The following is an 18,057-nucleotide window of genomic DNA, read 5'->3' as shown; positions in this document are numbered from 1 at the left end:
GTTCTTTCCTCATTAGGATGAGTCCTGTTTCAGTCTGCCTTTTTGGATCGATCCTAAATTGGCTTCCTGTTGGCTGTCTCCCGTGCTTCCCTGGGGCATAAATGAATAGTCGCTCACTAACCGGCACTCATTCATCTCATCCTCAGCGGAATTTGTGGCTTCTACCTACAAACCGGTAGTTGTAAGTCCTATCTTTGTGGTTTTCTACCTACTAGCTGGTAGTTGTAAAATCCCACTTTCCTTCCCTAGCAGAGTTAACCCTTTGTGCTCATCCTATTGATGACTGGTTACTTTTCTGTGGTTTTCTACCTACAAACCGGTAGATGTAATCCCCTCTTTGCGGTATTGATATTCTTATCCCCTCTGGATACTTGCCTTGATCAAGCAGTATTGTCCCCATTGGGTCTTCCCCTGCCTTTGGGCATTTGCTCCGAGTTAGCAACTTTATCCCTTTTTGATTGGTCATCTTTTGCATACCTAGTCCTGGTACCCTGATGCCTTTCTTTTCGGTCGTTTATCCATTTAACAACCAACCCGGTTATGGATAATCTTCCATGCGAGTATGTTATCTACGTTTTGACGGCTATAGATAATATATCTCATGCGCTCTTGGGTCGAAGTCGTCCTCCCCAGTTGAGTAAGATTCGTATTCCTTTGTTCGGAATCGAATGTCCATCCTTTAACAAGTTTGCCTTTGCTCTCTTCAGAATGATGTCGGTCGATCTATCCATTTTACAACCAATCCGGTTATGGATAATCTTCCATGCGAGTGTATTGTCTACGTTTTGACGGCTATAGATAATGTATCTCATGCGCTCTTTGGTCAATCTTTTGATTGTTTTCTCCAGCAGAGTAAGATTCGTATTCCCTATGGAATCGGATGTCCATCCTTTAACAAGATCGCTTTTCTAGCCCTCTTCAGGATGTTGAGTGTTTTGGAACACAAACTAATTCACGCTTTGGTCGGCCACCCGTTTCATACCTACAACCCGGTACCCTTGGTGTTCCTTCCTATGTGCTCGCTGTCGCGACCTTGATCCCCAGTGAGATCCCCTGCAAGCGTTTAGCCTTGCCCAGACATGTAGATGTCAGTATCCTGTCAGCACCCGCGTGTGTTGTTTCCTTGGTGTCGGTAAACACCATCTTTCGGTGATTTCCAGTCATGCGTAAGTGTCTGGTCCTCCTTGGTGTCGGTAAACACCATCTTTCGGTGATTTCCAGTCATGCGTAAGTGTCTGGTCTTCCTTGGTGTCGGTAAACACCATCTTTCGGTGATTCCCAGTCATGCGTAAGTGTCTGGTCTTCTTTTGATGTCGGTAAACATCATCTTTCGATGTTCGTAACATCGTCCTTCTTCCCTAGTGAAGTAGTTTCCTCCTCTCCGTTGGTGTCGATAAACGTCGAGTTTTTCCTATGCATCCGTTGACGTATAGTTGATATCTTTCCCCCACAGGGTCGTCCCCAGTTAATCCTCCTCTCCGTTGGTGTCGATAAACGTCGAGTTTTTCCCATTCGTCCGTTGACGTCTGGTTGTATTTCTCTTTTTCCCATTCATCAGTAAATGTCTGGTCGATCTTTTTGGTGTCTGTAAACATCATCTTTCGATGTCTGTAAACGTCGAGTCTTCCCATTCATCAGTAAATGTCTGGTCGATCTTTTTGGTGTCTGTAAACATCATCTTTCGATGTCTGTAAACGTCGAGTCTTCCCATTCATCAGTAAATGTCTGGTCGATCTTTTTGGTGTCTGTAAACATCATCTTTCGATGTCTGTAAACGTCGAGTCTTCCCATTCATCAGTAAATGTCTGGTCGATCTTTTTGGTGTCTGTAAACATCCTCTTTCGATGTCTGCAAACGTCGAGTTTTCTCCCATTCATCCGTTGATGTCTGGTCGAGTCCTCCCATTCATCAGTAAATGTCTGGTTACCTCTCCGTTGGTTTCGATAAACGTCGAGTTTTTCCTGGTCGTCCCCAGTTGGTTACCTCTCCGTTGGTTTCGATAAACGTCGAGTTTTTCCTGGTCGTCCCCAGTTGGTTACCTCTCCGTTGGTCTTGGTAAACGTTGAGTTTTTCCCATTTCGTCTGTTGACGTATGGTTGTATCTCTTCCATTCATTCATTAATGTCTGGTTACCTCTCCGTTGGTCCTGGTAAACGTTGAGTTTTTCTCATTTCGTCCGTCGACGTATGGTTGTATCTCTTCCAGTCATTCATTAATGTCTGGTTACCTCTCCGTTGGTATCGGTAAGCGTGAGTTTTTCCTAGTTGTCTGTTGGCATCTAGTTGTGATTTCTGTTCCCATTCATCGTCGTTGTGATGTCTGGATGTGGCCGTACCCTTTGGAAAAAAACACAACCAAAAAAATACCCTGTAATAAATATCAAATCCAAGTGGACGTTTCCATTGGTGGATCCCTGTACTGTGCAAATTTCTACGGTTCTTGGTATTCAATCCCTGTTTACCCTGAAAGTCTGACAGTCGTTGCTCTCATCCATTCGGGTTCCCAGCTGATTGAATAGGGGCAGCTGTAACACCTCAAATTTGCACCTACCTTTTGTATATACATTCTCATATTAGGTAATAACATTTACATGGTCCACTGCATAACATTGCATTGTCCCTTTTGCCCAAGTACAAGCCATTCAGAAGAATTAGGTCAAACTGGTCAGGAGATCAGTCAGTCAAGCAAGCCAGTGCATTTTCCATTGAGACAAGGCCTTAGGTTTGGTCCAACATGTTCACATGACCTAGGGGTCCTTTTGAAGTGTTTTGGTCAAGGTTTGATTGCTCAGAAGTCATCAGTCATGGCTCAGTTCACCAGAAACCCTAGAAAGTCAATTGTTGGTCAACTGTGCATTTAATCAGTGATTGGATGGTGGGAATTGGTTTGAGAGGTCTCATTCATGTCCATATAAGCCTCATATAACATGTCAAACATCATCATGGAAGAATTTGAAGTCAAACAAGAAATTTCCAAAATAGAAAGTTGACTTGTAATTGGAATTTGCCAAAAATGGAAAGTCTTGATCCTCAAAATTACATCATGATACAAGCTTCAAATGAATTTTTGCCCAACATGAAAGTTGAAGATCTTGTTCTCCCATTTTCAAAAAGTCCAAGAACACTCAATTCCCATGTATGGTTGGCAAGTTATGATCAAATCATTTTCAGAAATTTTTGAACTTCAAAGTGGCATATCTTCCAAACCATTTGGCCAAATTGGGTGGGGTTTTTTGCTACAAGGCACATTTGATGCCCTCTTTCCAAATCTTCCATCACAATTTACCAAAAACTCACCAATCAAAATGGCCTTTTTGAACTAGCATGAATTAATTCAAGTGAGGTGAAAAAATGAGTTTTCAAAATAACCAATTCCAACCATTTTTACCACTTGCAATAGTTCAGAAAACTCATTTGGAATATGTTTGAGGCCCAATTCGCAGCTTTTGGCTCATGCACATGCAACTTGAAGTGAAATGCACAAATTAGCAAAAACACACTTCATTAGCAATTTGGATTACCATTTCCACTAATCATGCTTACCAACACTAAACAGCACATATATACATCATTCTCACTCTGAAAAAGCCCTAACAGCCACAACATCACAAACAGAAAAACTCTTTTCTCTCAAACACACCATTCCTTCATTTTGAAATTCTTGCTGAAAACCTCAAAGAGCACGATTCTTGCTTGCTTGTTTCATTATTGACCAACCTTTTGGAAGCTATTGTAAAGGTCATTTCTCAACTGTAAAGCCTCTTTCATGGACTGTTTTGAAGAAGCACATCCATGGAAGATTTCATCTTGAGCCATTTCAAGCTTTGTTGAGCTAAAACTCGTGCTCCATTCATCATCTGGAACTTGAAGCTTCATCTGTTTCAGCCATTCATGACCAAACAACCACTACATCACAACTGTTCTTCAAATCAAGTAAGAATTCGACCTTAACCATTCACTAAATCATGCTATGCTTTAGATAGGTCTTGCCATGCTGGTCATTCTGAAACTTAAATCGTGCAAAATGGTTGTTTATTGAGTGAGAAATTTGGTTTTTAAAGATTGATGTTCATTGTTGTTTTTGCATGATGCTTCCATATTAGCTCGATTCCATGAAAACGATTGTTGGATTCTTGATGTGTGTTGTTAGATGGTTCTAATGGTATGCTGGTTTGCTATTTCTGTGACAAAAAATTTCACGATTGAAGAACAAGATGATGATGTACACTGTAGCTAACCGAAACCCTAGTCACAAACCCAGTTTTTCGTTCTGTTCACGTTTAGCTGTTGTTCTTTGCATGCTTGTACTGTGTCATTGCCCATGAACCAATAGCCTGTTGCCACGTCTCTGTCTGCTGCGCAGCGTTTCACTAATAGTTCCAAATAATTACAAATATGCCACGCCGTGTTACAATATCCATTAAATCATATTATTTCTTCAATATTCATTTCATTTTGTGACCAAACTTCCAAAATTCATATCACATTCATTTTTGATCCAAAATTCATGAGACTTTTTGCATAATGTTCATCTTAATCTCTAGTTTTTTATCATATATTTTCCAGATTTTTGGCATGGATGGATTTTTAATTGTGCTAGGGTTTTGTTCATGTGTCCAATTTTTGTACACTTTGCCAAATCAATTGTGAAATGATGATGCTTTATCCAATGGCTTCCAAATTTTTTATGCTTAAACTAGACACATTCATGGTGATTTTGGTATAGAGTTTGTGAATTTATCTTTGCTTGTTTGTGAGTTATGATTTTTTGAATTAGGGTGTGACAATTTGTGTCACACCATTGATGTCCAACTTCATGATTTTATTTACCTTGCCTAATGAACTCAAATTGGTCTGATTTTTTGCATGAACATGCTTATGGATGTTGAGAATGTGTATGAATTTTTCTGGAATTTTGGGATGCATTTTCTATTTGATTGATAATTTCTCCCCTGTTTGACCAAAATGTTGACTTTTGTGGCACTTGATGCCATTTGTTTTGTGAAATTCTCATACATTATTGGATGGACATGAAATTTGAAATGTGATTAGTAGACATCTTAAGGTTTATCATGGTTTTAATCCCATTCATTTCGCATATGTTGTCACTGATTTATGATTTATTGAAGTTGGTGCATGTTTGATGGACTTCTTTGAGCATGTTTGAACTTGCCTTGCCTTTCTGATTTTCATTTCCCTACTTCCCATGATCCAATTGAGCTGAAATTTGGTGTGCTTACCATGCTATGGATTATGTTAGATCATGATTTATTTGATGATTTTTGGAACTGTTTATGATTGATTTTGAATTGAGTCTTGCTGTTGACTTCTATGAGCTTCCATATGCCATGCCTTGACCTATTTTGCTTATGAAATGATGATGATGAATGATATGATTGTGGAACCAATTGATTTTGTTTCTTGATTGTTTGAACTTGATTTTGGACACTTGCCACTTTCTGTTTTGACTTTCTCATCCCCTTTTGACCCTAGGCTTGTCCTAGTGGTCCTGTTGCTCATGTTTGAGTTCATTTTTTCAGGTTAAGAAGTAATTGCCCAAAGAAACTTATACAAGTTGAATGAGTTTGATTTGATTATCATGACTAACTTGTTTGTTTTGTAGCTTGCTTGGCTCATATGCTTGAGCCTTGTACATTGCACATTTAACTGACTGTGGACTGTTGATCCTTATCTCATTTTGCTTTAATTTTGAGTTGTGTACTGATTCTGTTTGACTGGTTTCAGGTACCTTTAGTTGCTTTTAGTTTCTTGTGAACTTTGCTTTGCTTTGCTTAAGAGCAATTTGCATTGAGGTATATTTTCTTATCTTCATGTAGTCTGGAAGACCTGGCCTGTTACTTGGCCAGGCAACTGTCTGAAGTCCTCCTTAAGAGGCAATGTTTGTGACTGTTTAAAATTGTCCTTGTACATATTCAAAGACCTCCTAAGGGAAGAGGCAATTGGTAGAATCCAAGAGATAAGCAACCTATCTCCTGCTATTTTGTGTGTCATCTGCTTTGCTCACACCACTGTGTTGATGCATTGCAGATACAAACCTAAGATCTTGTACAATTGTACAGTTGAGTCAGTTTTAAATGTGTAGAAGGGTTCCCACTTTCTGAACCCACACATTCTTGTCTTAAGCTCTCCCAGGCCAGGGATAAGAGCTGTGAAGTCTTATCTTCACTCACCTTTCATCTGCTTCACCTTAGCCCCTCAATGGCAAGGTTAAGAGCTAACACTACCCAGTTCCAGTGGTTTGTTTGTTGAGGTTGATATGACCCCTCGACTAAAACCTAACCTTGATTGAGCCCATTGCTTGCATATAGTGTGTGCTACTTGTGTTTGTGTGTTTGCTTTAGCTTGCTTCCTGTGCAAGTTAGGTTTAGTTTAGCTTGCTTCCTGTGCAAGTTAGGTTAGGTGTGGCTTGCTTCCTGTGCAAGTCATGTTTAGGATAGGCTTGCTTCCTGTGCAAGTTAGCTACAAACCATAACTTAGGGATGATTTGCATGATAACATCTAGGCTCGAGTCGTAGTCTCCCTAGTTGTGTCTCCCTCTGTTATCTGGTTAGGCTAGTCCTTTTTCCCTCCGTAGGGGAACTACGTCGCCCTGATCCTCATACCAGATGAGGTACGTAGGCAGGAGATGAGCTGATCTCTCTGGGCGCCCTTTTGTTTTGTTTGTGTGAGTTTGTTTCTCCTTTTCTGGTTGGAGTCTGACGTAAGTCCAGCGATTGGCAGTTGGTTTCCTGTGTGTGTTTGTTGGTTCGGATGCTGATGTAAGCCCAGTAATTGGCATTCAGGCTCCACGTTTGCCTTTTCCCGTGTTTGTTTGTGTGCGTGTCAGCGGAGCTACGAATGCTCTGATTCTCCTTCGTCCGAGGAGATACGTATGCATAGGATGCGACATCCTAGCGAGCATGTTTTCCCCCGGTCCGAACTACTTTGACTCTGATGTCTATGCCTGATAGACTAAGTAGGCCCAGGATGCGATATCCTGCCGAGTCAGTCTTGTTTGTTTTCTTGTGTTTCTTTCAGCCAGTGTGTGTGTGTTTTGAGCAGTGTTTTAGCAACCATTTTCCTTCCTATTGTGCGTGGATCCCGTCGAGTACGACGGATGCGTAGGGGTGCTAATACCTTCCCTTCGCATAACCGACTCCCGATCCCATTCTCTTTGGTCGCGAGACCATGCTTTTTCCCAGGTTTACTCTGAGCGTTTCCTTTCCCTCTTTTGGGATAAATAACGCACGGTGGCGGCTCTGTTGTTCTTGTTTTCCCGCCGGTTTTTTCGCGTAATGCGACACTTATCACAGGAATGTGATTTGATTCAGTTCCCCAACTTTTTCTCGATTTGAAAGTAAATTTGATTTCATAGAATTCAACATGATTATGATCACTTTAGCATTTAGGTCATAACGCCTATATGCCTTACCGTTTGTTACATACCCAATGAATACACATTCAAAAGGCTCTACTTGTGAGTTTAACTCGCTTCAGATCCAAAATTTTGACACAAGTTTGGTTGTCTTTTCTTCAATATCTCATAAGAAGATATCTTATTTTTAGACTTGGGAACTCTATTCAAGACATAACAAACAATCAATAAAATTTCCTCCACCAATGAGATGTAGCACCAAAATTCAACATAATAGCAACGACTAATTCAATAAAAGTTATATTATTTCTTTCTACTTTACCAATTATTTCAGGAGAATATGGTGCAGTTGTTTAATGTATAATTTCATGTTGTTTATAAATTTCATTAAATAAAATTGAATCATATTGAGTTCCCTTATCACTATGAAGTCTCTTAATATTTTTACTAAATTGATTTTCAATTTCATTTACATTAGTCTTTAACATGTCAAACGCCTAACTTTATTCTTCATTAGGTATACATATGTATAACAAGAGCAATCATCAATAAAAGTGATAAAATTATACTAGTAAAAAAGTACAGGTGTGTATTTCACCCCTGCAAAGAGTAGAGATGCTCAAAGGCCTTAGTAGGTATATTACGCTATATGGGGATTATGGATTTCCCGTGGCGGCGAGAATCCATGTATGATGGTGTTTTTAGTGGTTTGAGAGAATCTAATCACATGAGATGAGAGGCTACGTGTGAAGCGTTTGTGCTTTGGGTAATACACATCTTAAATATGATATGTCTTCTTCTGTTGAGGAAAAGGTATTCATAGAGGCTTTGTGCCTAGGGTTTCTTAGGGAAAGGTCACCGCCCACCTAATCGATAATGGACCGTTGAATCCTTATTTTCAAGGAGGGTGTGGGTCAGTTATTGACCATGACTTTGTTTTTCCCCATAAATGTCTAATCCCACATTCCCCATGAATGGGTGATAAAGAAGCTTTGGGGGGTGTCGTACCTCGGAAAAAATGAGATACACGGCCTAAGCGAAGCGCAATCGCACGCCCGCATGATGGACTGAACAGAGTCGCCACCGAATTTTATTTATTCCTAAAGGGAAAGGGGAAATATCGATAAAACCCAAGAAAGAACGACAATGATTATGGTCGTCGCAGCCAAATCAGGGTTCAGGAGTCGATTACGCAAGGAGAAGGTAGTAGCACCCCTCACGTCCTTGTACTCAACGGGAACCGTTAGGTTAGTTGTGCGCATTAGTGTTAGTTTGAAATGTTAGGCTTTTCAAGTGGTTAGGGGGGAAAGAAAGAATGAAAGAGATAAGAATGTTTTTGGATTTTCGACGAAGGACTAAACCTAAGTTTTTTATTAATGGGCCTGACAAGATTTACAAATCCTACTCCTACGTATCAATAGAGAAATCAAGGCTTACGTAGTTCTGGGTAGAAAAATGTTTGTTAGTTGGTCGATTTTAGCAAAAGTTACTTTGTGTCAATCGACGAAAACATTGTTGGACTACCCAAAACAGGTGGAGAAACATTGCCTTGCATTGTCTTGAAACAAAGTAGCTTTCGTTTGAGAAAAGGTTTAAGAGTCAATCACACGACGGCGAGAAAAGAAATTAATTAGTTTGATGTGTTTTGAGTAATGGAGAGAACTTGGATGGGCGAGATATCCATCTCGAATCCTAGTCTCAGGAGGGCGTGGTATCCACCACGTTCCATTTCCATCTTATTTGCAAAAGTATTTAATAAGAATTAAGTGTTTTTGAATTTGATTGAGAAAGGGTTTGAAGAAACCGCATTGACAATTTTAAATGATGGTGAGAGCTAAGATAGGCGAGGCATCCACCTCGAATCTTAATCTCAGGAGTGCACGGTATCCACCATGTTCCATTTCCATCTTTATTGAAAAGGTGTTAAATAAGAATTAAGTACTTTCGAGTTTTTAATATGAAAATGGCTTGACGTTGGATCAAGTATTTGATAAGTGATTGAACAAGATTTGAATGAAGGTTTGAAAGAAATGGAATAGATAGAAATGGATGGATAGAAATGGATGGATTGAAATGGATGGATTTGTTTATTGAGAAAATACTCGACGTTGGATAGAGTCATTATTTTTTATCTTTTTGAAAAGAAATTGATTTTATTCTTGTGTTAGTAACTAGCTAAACGATCAAGCAATAAAGAAATAAAAATAGTAAAATTATTACACGTCATGGGAGTGGGGGTACATTTTGTCGAATGGGGATTCAAAGATAATGAAATAATAAAATCGGGCCCAACCAAACAAGCAATGCAATGTATGAGTGTAGGTGTAAGAGAACCGTCTCATTGTAAGAAAGCCCAAGAGTAAGCCATGTGAAACAAAAATATCAAACATAAATTATATTTTGCAATACATTCAAAAATTAAATTTGAAAGAAGTAAAATCGGGACGTGCACAAATTAAAATCAAAATGCGAAGATGCGAATTGAAGTCACATAATGCAAAGACGTGCGAGGGAAATGAGAATTGATAAATAAACAAAATCTAGGTAATATGCTTAAAGTCGGTTTGCGCATATCGACAATAATTGAAATGTCATATGCGATTAATCAAAACGCGACGAATTACTATCACTATACCAATAAAAATAATCATGGATAAATAACACGGGAATTGCCAAATCCATAGATTAAAAATTGATGCTTAATTAACGAAAATAAATTAAAGATAATCAACAAGTGTCGGAAAAAGTGAGAATAGAATATAAAAGGATTAGAAATAAATAAAATAAAAAGATGGTTAAAAATAATAAAATAGATAGTAAGTGAATTGCACAAGGATCGAACCTGCGAATCAAATGTCCCCCATTTTCATTATTTAAAATATATACAAAAGTCAAAAGAAATAACAAAACAAACTAGGAAAAACAAGAAAATGCACACAAACCCCAAAAATGACACTCATGGGTGCCGAACCCACATTCTTGTGGGAAACACCTACCACCCTCACCAATAGGCTACGAAACATCCGGCGTTGTTTAGGCGCAACATCCATATAATAGGCAATAATGGGATGATTTAGAGAAAAAAAGAAAAAAGATAGTAGAATCACGTGATGAGGTACTTCCACAGATCCAAGAACGAATTCCCACCTATAACACCAGTATTTCTTTCCAGCCTAACAACATAAATTCACACCAACAAATAACAAACGAAAACTAAAATCCTACAGTGGTCGAAATGCAACGAAACTTAACAATCAACCAAATCCATCCGAACATGTTCCTCACGAACACTATTCATCATCCAAAATAACTAAACGCAACGGCGTTTAAAATAAGCAAAGAAAACGGACGCATACGACCAATAAATCAACTACTAATATACCAAAAGAAACAAGCTAGAAATAACATGTTGGAGGTTTAATTCGGAGTCAAAGGAAGATACCGTTGTTTAGCAAGATCCGTGATACTGTTGCGAAACCGGAGTAAAATGGATTATTGCCGTCGAGAAACTCAGATTTGAACAACTTATCGTGTAGCAAGGAAGAAGATGATAGTCATCCCGTCGAAATGGAACTTGAATCTTTCTTGAGTTGTGAATTAAAACTGTTGAGCGGTCACAACGACGGGTATGCTTGCGCAGAGGTGATGGGTCGTTGAATGGAAAAGTATTGAGGGAGGTCGTTGGTAGATTGAAGGAGCGAATGACGTTTCCCAGCGAATGGAGGGTAACATTGGGGTGGGCTTGTGGTGGTCGAGGTGTTAAGGGGAGGTACCGGCGCGGCGGTGTCGAGTGGTATTAAAAAGGTTCAACTTGAATGGTGGTCATGTTGTGCTCAACAGAAGTAGTAGAAAGAATTTCTTGCTGAGTTGTAAGTAACTTCTTAGATAAAGTATATGAAGTGAAATTACGGTTACCTACTGAATTAGTTGAAGTTGATCCACAATCTATAAGGTAATTATCAGCTGGAACAAAAGTTGCACAAAAACACACCAAAGGCAATAGATTCAAAGCACATATAATCAAACCAACTTGTCTCCAATCCATCATAATGGGTTTTCTGTTGGGCATTTCGATATGGTAAAACGGTTTACCAAGAGCACATGCAACAAAACCAATGGAAGAAAACAAAGTTACGATGAGGAATCCCCAATGCCAAGCTTTTTGCATGCCGAACCAACAACGCCGGTAACACCAACACTGAACCTAAAGTTGAACTAAGTAAAAGCCAATTGAACAAAAGTCGCAAATGATTTTACTCCATTAGTTTCCTTTTCATTAAATTGATCATCTCCCGAGTTCAGTCATGGAGCTTCTTACTCCATTCTTACCCAAAGCAAATAAACCCAAAGATGTGTAAAATACATTTCCACACCTCCTTTTACACAACTTGATCCATCACATGCTTCTGGGTGTAAACTCTTCAATGCAGCTTGACCGGTTATCAACACCAAAGCAATAACTGATTTTATCACATGATAAAGGGTTCCATGTCTTGCTTGACCAAGGGAAAATAATCACTCTATCTCAAGACAAATGGCGAGGCCCAAAGGTTTATGGAATAGCAGGTGGTGACAATGTCTAAACAACAAACGTAGGTGGATAATCTTATGACCAGATGAAATGGTCATGAAGAGAAATGCAAATGAATGATTTGATTAAAAAAATTTCAGGGCCAAAATCTGGGTATGACAGGGGGCTAGGCGGTACCTCCATGAGGGCGATATATTATCACCGCCTCACCTGGAGGTGGCCTATAGTTATTTCCCTAGTCAAGTCCTTTACAAATATAACACTACATTCTCCCTTAAGTACAAGGCATTTGATAGATGACAAAATGTTTTTAGATCATGGTACGGGGGAATATCATGAGGTTCTGAGTTTCTCGATGATATGTGTGACGTGCTAGGCCTATTAGGCTCATAGACTTTTTAAGGGAAATCATATTGTTTGGTCCCACCCGAGGGACTTTAAGTCCTTTAGGAGAAGTTATATATAGCCTGGATGATTCGACTATAAGTCCCTTTGGACCTCTCAGGAGGGACTTCTATCAAGCCCTCAAAAAAGACTTATGACTAAGTCTCTTAGGCTAGACTACGGTCACGCCTCTTGGGCGTGATTTCTATGTCTAATTCCCGAGGAAACACTAAGTCCCTCAGCCTAGAGTTTAATTAGCCTAGGATATCTAAATCCCTCATGTAAAGTTATATATGACCTAGATGATGAGACTACAAGTCCCTCAGGCGAGGCGTTGGATCTCTCGGGCAGGACATTTATGAAGCCCTCAGACACGACTTGTTACAAAGTCTCTTAGGCTAGACTTCATTCACGCCTCTTGGGCATTATTTCTATGTCTGATATCGCCCAAGGAAATAGTAAATTCCTCAGGTGAGATTTTAATTAGCATGGGATATCTAAGTCCCTCACATAAATTTTAATGTGGCCTAGCTGATGAAACTATAACTCACTCAGGCGAGGCGTTGTACCTCTCAGACGAGACTTCTATCAAGCCCTAAGATAAGAGTTTTGACAAAGTCTCTTATGCTAGACTTCAGCCGCACCTCTCTGGTGTGATTTCTATGTCTGATCCTGTCCGGGTAAACACTAAGTTCCTCATACGAGAGTTTAATTAACCTGGGATATCTAATTCTCCAAGGAGAACTTACATGTGGCCTAGCTGATGATAATATAAGTACATCAGTTGAGGCATTGGACCTCTCAGACGAGACTGCTATCATGCCCTCAGACAAGACTTGTGACTAAGTCTCTTAGGCTAGACTTAGTCGCGCCTCTTGGGCATGATTTTTATGTCTAATCCCTCCTATGGAAACACTAAGTCCCTTAGGAAATAGTTTAATTAACTTAGGATATGTAAGTCCCTCAAATAAAGTTATTTGTGTCCCGAATGATGAAGTTATAAGTCTCTCAGGTGAGGCATTATACCTTTCAGGCAGAACTTCTCTCAAGCCCTCAGACAAGACTTGTGACTAAGTCTCTTAGGCTAGACTTTAATCGCACCTCTTGAGCATGATTTCTATGTCTGATCCCTCCCTAGGAAACACTAATTCCCTTAGGCGAGAGTTTTGAAATTCTAGTTAACAGACTTTCGATGTCACACTGGATGTTATGACATCCAATTCTGCACAGACAAGAATGATGCAGAACGTAAATGTAAAGGACAGTAAATAACACAGACAATTGTTTACCCAGTTCGGTGACAAACACACCTACGTCTGGGTGCTACCAAGCCAGGGAGGAAATCCAATATAAGTAGTATTAATTCAGGACTTAAACCAACTGTTTAATCCTATCACTTAAGACCTACCCAATGCAATTTCAATCTTAAACTAAGATCAGAGTTCCTACTCACTCCCCCTTAATCACCACAGTGATTACAACCTTTAATTAGTTTAAAGTTAATGGCGAAGTTATACTTCAAACAACTCTTGATTGTACTTAACAACTTTAATCAAGAAACACAGCACTCACGCTTAAAAGCTTAGAGTGACACAACAATTACAACTCAATGAACACCCTAGTCCAATGCAATCATCTAGGTGATAATTGCTTGGCTCACAAGTTAAAATCTAATACAAGACACAAATAAAATACAGCAGTGAAATATGATGGTATAATGAATTCTTCACGCTTCAAACCCTTGGACTGCTGAAAGTAGGATTGCCATCCTTTTATAATGCAGCACTTGGGCCTTGTACTTGTATTTCCTAAAGTTAAGGTTAAGCAAGTTAACCTAATTTCCACATATTAGGGTGCTAACAATTAGGCTATATGTTAGGCCTCTTAATTGTAGCTCAGTTGTTAGTTTCCTGGATTTAGCTCAGCTGTTAGATTCCTGAAAAATAGCCTGAGAAAAATACTGAAACAGAAAAACTAACTAGCCTACACTTTAGCATATGCTGTCAGGAATGAATGTCATAACATTCAGTTTGACGTCCAGAACATAGGCCATATGCTAGGTCTGTTATTCTCCTGAAACACAACCTGAATTAAATACTGAACTGTAACAGAAAAACCAACCAGCCTATAATTCAGTATCTACTATCAAGGATGAATGTCGTAACATTCAGTTTGACATTCAGACAATAGGCCATATGCCAGGTCTGTTATTCTTCTGAAAAACAGACTGAAATAAATACTGAACTGTAGCAAAAAACCAACCTGCCTATAATTCAGTCTCTGCTGTCAAGGATGAATGTCATAACATTCAGTTTGACATTCAAACAATAGGCTATGTGCCAGGTCTTTTATTCTCCTGAAAACCAGACTGAACTAAATACTGAGCTATAACAGAAAAACCAACTATTCTATAGTTCAGTATCTGCTGTCAGGGATGAATGTCATAACATCCAGTTTGACATTCAGTAATTCCTGTATTAGCTAATCCTGCAGCATACTACTTCAGCCTGTCATGACACCAATCAAGACATCAGAGTACAATTAGTGTTTTAACACAAAATGCAGCCAATCAAAAACATCTACAAACTCCCCCTTTGGAATTTTTTTGGCTAAAACAACTTGGCATCACAACAGAGCTCACAGCAGCGGAAAACACACATCCAAGTAGAGAATTAAATTAGCTAATACACTCAGCACACATAGAAGTTGAACAATAACACACTCAGCACATAGAAGTTAAAAAAAACTTCAACAGCAGCAGCACAAGTAGATAGCAAACAGCAACACACTCATCACACAAGAAGTTGAACATCAAGTTGCAGCATAACCTCTGGATTAGAGGACCTTCAAATAGATCTGTTCAAGCAACAAATAAGAAATTTGTTGTCTTGGGGTATAGGTGTTACTCCCCCTTTTTGTCAAAAATGTTTCCAAAGCAACACTTAATATTACAGACCAAAACAAAATAAATTACACACAAATTTCAGAAACACGGGAAATGCTCTATTCATCTGACTCAGAGTCAGCATCATCATCAGTGCCATCATCAGGACTGACATCCTCTTCTCCCTCTGCACTTTGTCTTGCAGCTCCTTCTGCAGCATCAGCAGCTTCACCAAGCACATCACATTCAGTCATCTCCAACTTGATAATCAAATTTTCTAAAGTGAGCTTCCTTGCCTCTAACTCCTTGCACGTTTCTTTGAGTATTGCAATGACATCAACTTTACCTGGTTGATTGCAAACACTTGATGTCTCTCCTGTTGCCATGGCAATGTCAGGAACATGCGTACCTAGGAACAATTTATGATTGAAGGCCAAAGGGTTGTCTCTTCTCTTCACAGAATCATTCTCTGTTAATATGTTTGGAAATTGATTCAACACAATACCACATATGAGGGAAGGAAAGGCTATAGGCCCCTTCACACTGAAGCTTCCTGCATGCTTCAAGGTTTGATCAAAAATATAGGATCCATAGTCAAAATTGGCTTTGGTTCCAACAACATATATGAACTTTCCAAGCATTACAGCCACTGTAGATTTGTGATTGGTGGGCACCCAGTTAGCAGCTCCAATTTTGTGAAGCATTGCATACTTGACACTTAGTTTGCTGGCCACCAACTTACCTTTGAGAGGCCACTTCCTGACTTGATTAGCAGTGATGACTTGACAGATTTTGTTGTCAGTCACCTCAAGCTCAGGTTGAGCAACATCAGGTCTTCCCAAATACATGTTGATTACTGAGGGAGAGAAGTTTACACACTTGCCTCGCACATATACTTTTCTGAATTCCTTAGACTTTCCATCAACACATTCTTCAGACACATTGACAATAAATTCCTTTACTAACATCTCATAGAATTTTGAGAACTGAGTCACAGTTTTTATTAAACCTGCCTCTTGAATAAGGGCCATAATCTCCTTACATTCCAGGACATTCTGAGCCAATTCCCTTTCCAAAGCCAGCCTCTTCTGATAACCATATTTCCACCTGTTTACACTTGAAGCAAAATGGAACGATATGTTGTCAATTGGTACCTCAGGGACACTGGCTGCAAGCTTGCTAGTGGTTGGCTTCTTCTTTGACCGAGAGGCAGTGACATCACGTGGAACATCTGAGTCAGACTCCACAACAGCAGACTTGGTCTTCATTTTCTTGGGCACCCCTTTGCTCCAAGATTTTTTTGGACCATGACCTTTCCTCTTGAGGGAACTCTCTGCCACCTTTGGATTGGGAGAGGTTGGCACATCAATCTTCTTTTTGGGGGACCTTTGCACCACTGTTTTCTTTTCTCTCCTAGTCCTAACCCTTTTGGCTATGCTAGGGACAACTGAGGTCAACAACTCATTATCAGAAAATTCCTCCAGGTCTACTGTTTCAGCTTCACAGTTAGGGTTGTCACTGACATCATGAGTGACACGGACTTCCTCACCACCCACATTATCTAAGGGTTTGTCCATATTTGACCCCTCATGAGCATCAGTTTGCTCAGCATCATCAGATACATTCTTTCCTAAGGAGACTGTATTTTCTTGACAAGCAACATTATCAGGTACAATAGTGTTTAAGGGAATGGAAACCCCAAGAACCCTATGATTACCAGACAGTATTCCAGTCACCATAGTTGCAATGGCATTGTGAACATACCTGGAGCCTTCTCTGATTTGTTCATCAAGTGTGATTGCTGAGGAGAAGCCTGAGACAATTTCTTTAGGTCTTCTTGCATGTGAGGTATGCGCAGAGTCAGCAACAGGATCTTCCCTGTTAGGGTTGCATGATTCAGAGCTAGAGGAATCAGACATGGTCTTGAAGGAAGATGAGTTGGATTGGTGCGACATGATGAATATCTTAGAGGCGAAATGAAAAGTTTCTTTGAGAGAAAGCTTTCGAGACTGAAAGTTGAAACGATGGAAGAGGTAACGCTTGTTGCACGAGCAGTATCTATTATTTGTTGACCAATCAGAGCAACCTCTCAAATGTTTAATAATTTGAATTATTAAACAGAAAATAACTAACATCATTAGTTGCTATAATTCCTCAGAGGGACAAATTCCCACTTTGCCCCTTAAATTTCCAAACTGAGTAGCCTCCAATGTCATGACATTCTGAGTGACATTATGCTCAGTCTGCACCTGGTTCATCCATACCAGTGGGGAACAACTGCTACCAGATGCTAGGTACTTCGCTTCTGCAGTGGATAATATTACACAATTATGTTTCTCCCTTACAACTACTCCATTTTGATGAGGACTAATAGGTGAGGACAACTCATGACTTTCAATCTGCATAGGTACCATTAAGTCCATGGGCAAAAGTTCCAGAACTTTGGATGTTTTTGGATGTCCAATCTTGGGATGTGACATCTTGGTTAGCTTGCCCACCTGACATTTTCCACAACCTTTTCTTTCATCCACAAGTAGATTTGGGATTCCTCTAACTACTTCCTTGGATATGATCTTCTTCATTCCTCTTAAATGAAGTTTTCCAAGTCTTCCATGCCACAGCTTCACTTCCTGTTCTTCCTGTAGTTTGAGACTCTAGATTCCCACAGATAACAATTATCTTTGGATCTGGATCCTCTCATAACTTCTTGATTGCCTCCATTCATCACCACACATACTTCCTTAGTGAACTGTACATTGAAGCCTTGATCACAGAGCTGACTTATGCTGATGAGATTAGCAGTTAGTCCTTTTACTAACAACACATTACTCAGTTCTGGAACTCCAGGACAGTCCAGCTTACCAACACCTTTGATTTCTCCTTT

At 39.6% G+C, this 18,057-nt stretch overlaps 1 protein-coding gene across 1 annotated transcript; it reads right to left on the bottom strand.

Annotated features, from left to right (window-relative positions):
- Positions 1–15,292: 15,292 nt before the first annotated feature.
- Positions 15,293–17,128, bottom strand: LOC127079265 (uncharacterized). Its single transcript, XM_051019673.1, has 3 exons — positions 16,622–17,128; positions 16,057–16,513; positions 15,293–15,954 (listed from the first exon to the last, which is right to left on the bottom strand). Exons 1-3 carry the CDS (start codon positions 17,126–17,128, stop codon positions 15,293–15,295), a joined length of 1,626 nt encoding a protein of 541 aa, XP_050875630.1.
- Positions 17,129–18,057: the final 929 nt, after the last annotated feature.

The sequence above is a fragment of the Lathyrus oleraceus genome, chromosome 5 (genome assembly GCF_024323335.1).
Source record: "Lathyrus oleraceus cultivar Zhongwan6 chromosome 5, CAAS_Psat_ZW6_1.0, whole genome shotgun sequence".
NCBI lineage: Eukaryota > Viridiplantae > Streptophyta > Magnoliopsida > Fabales > Fabaceae > Lathyrus > Lathyrus oleraceus.
This window is presented reverse-complemented; position numbering and strand designations above follow the sequence as displayed.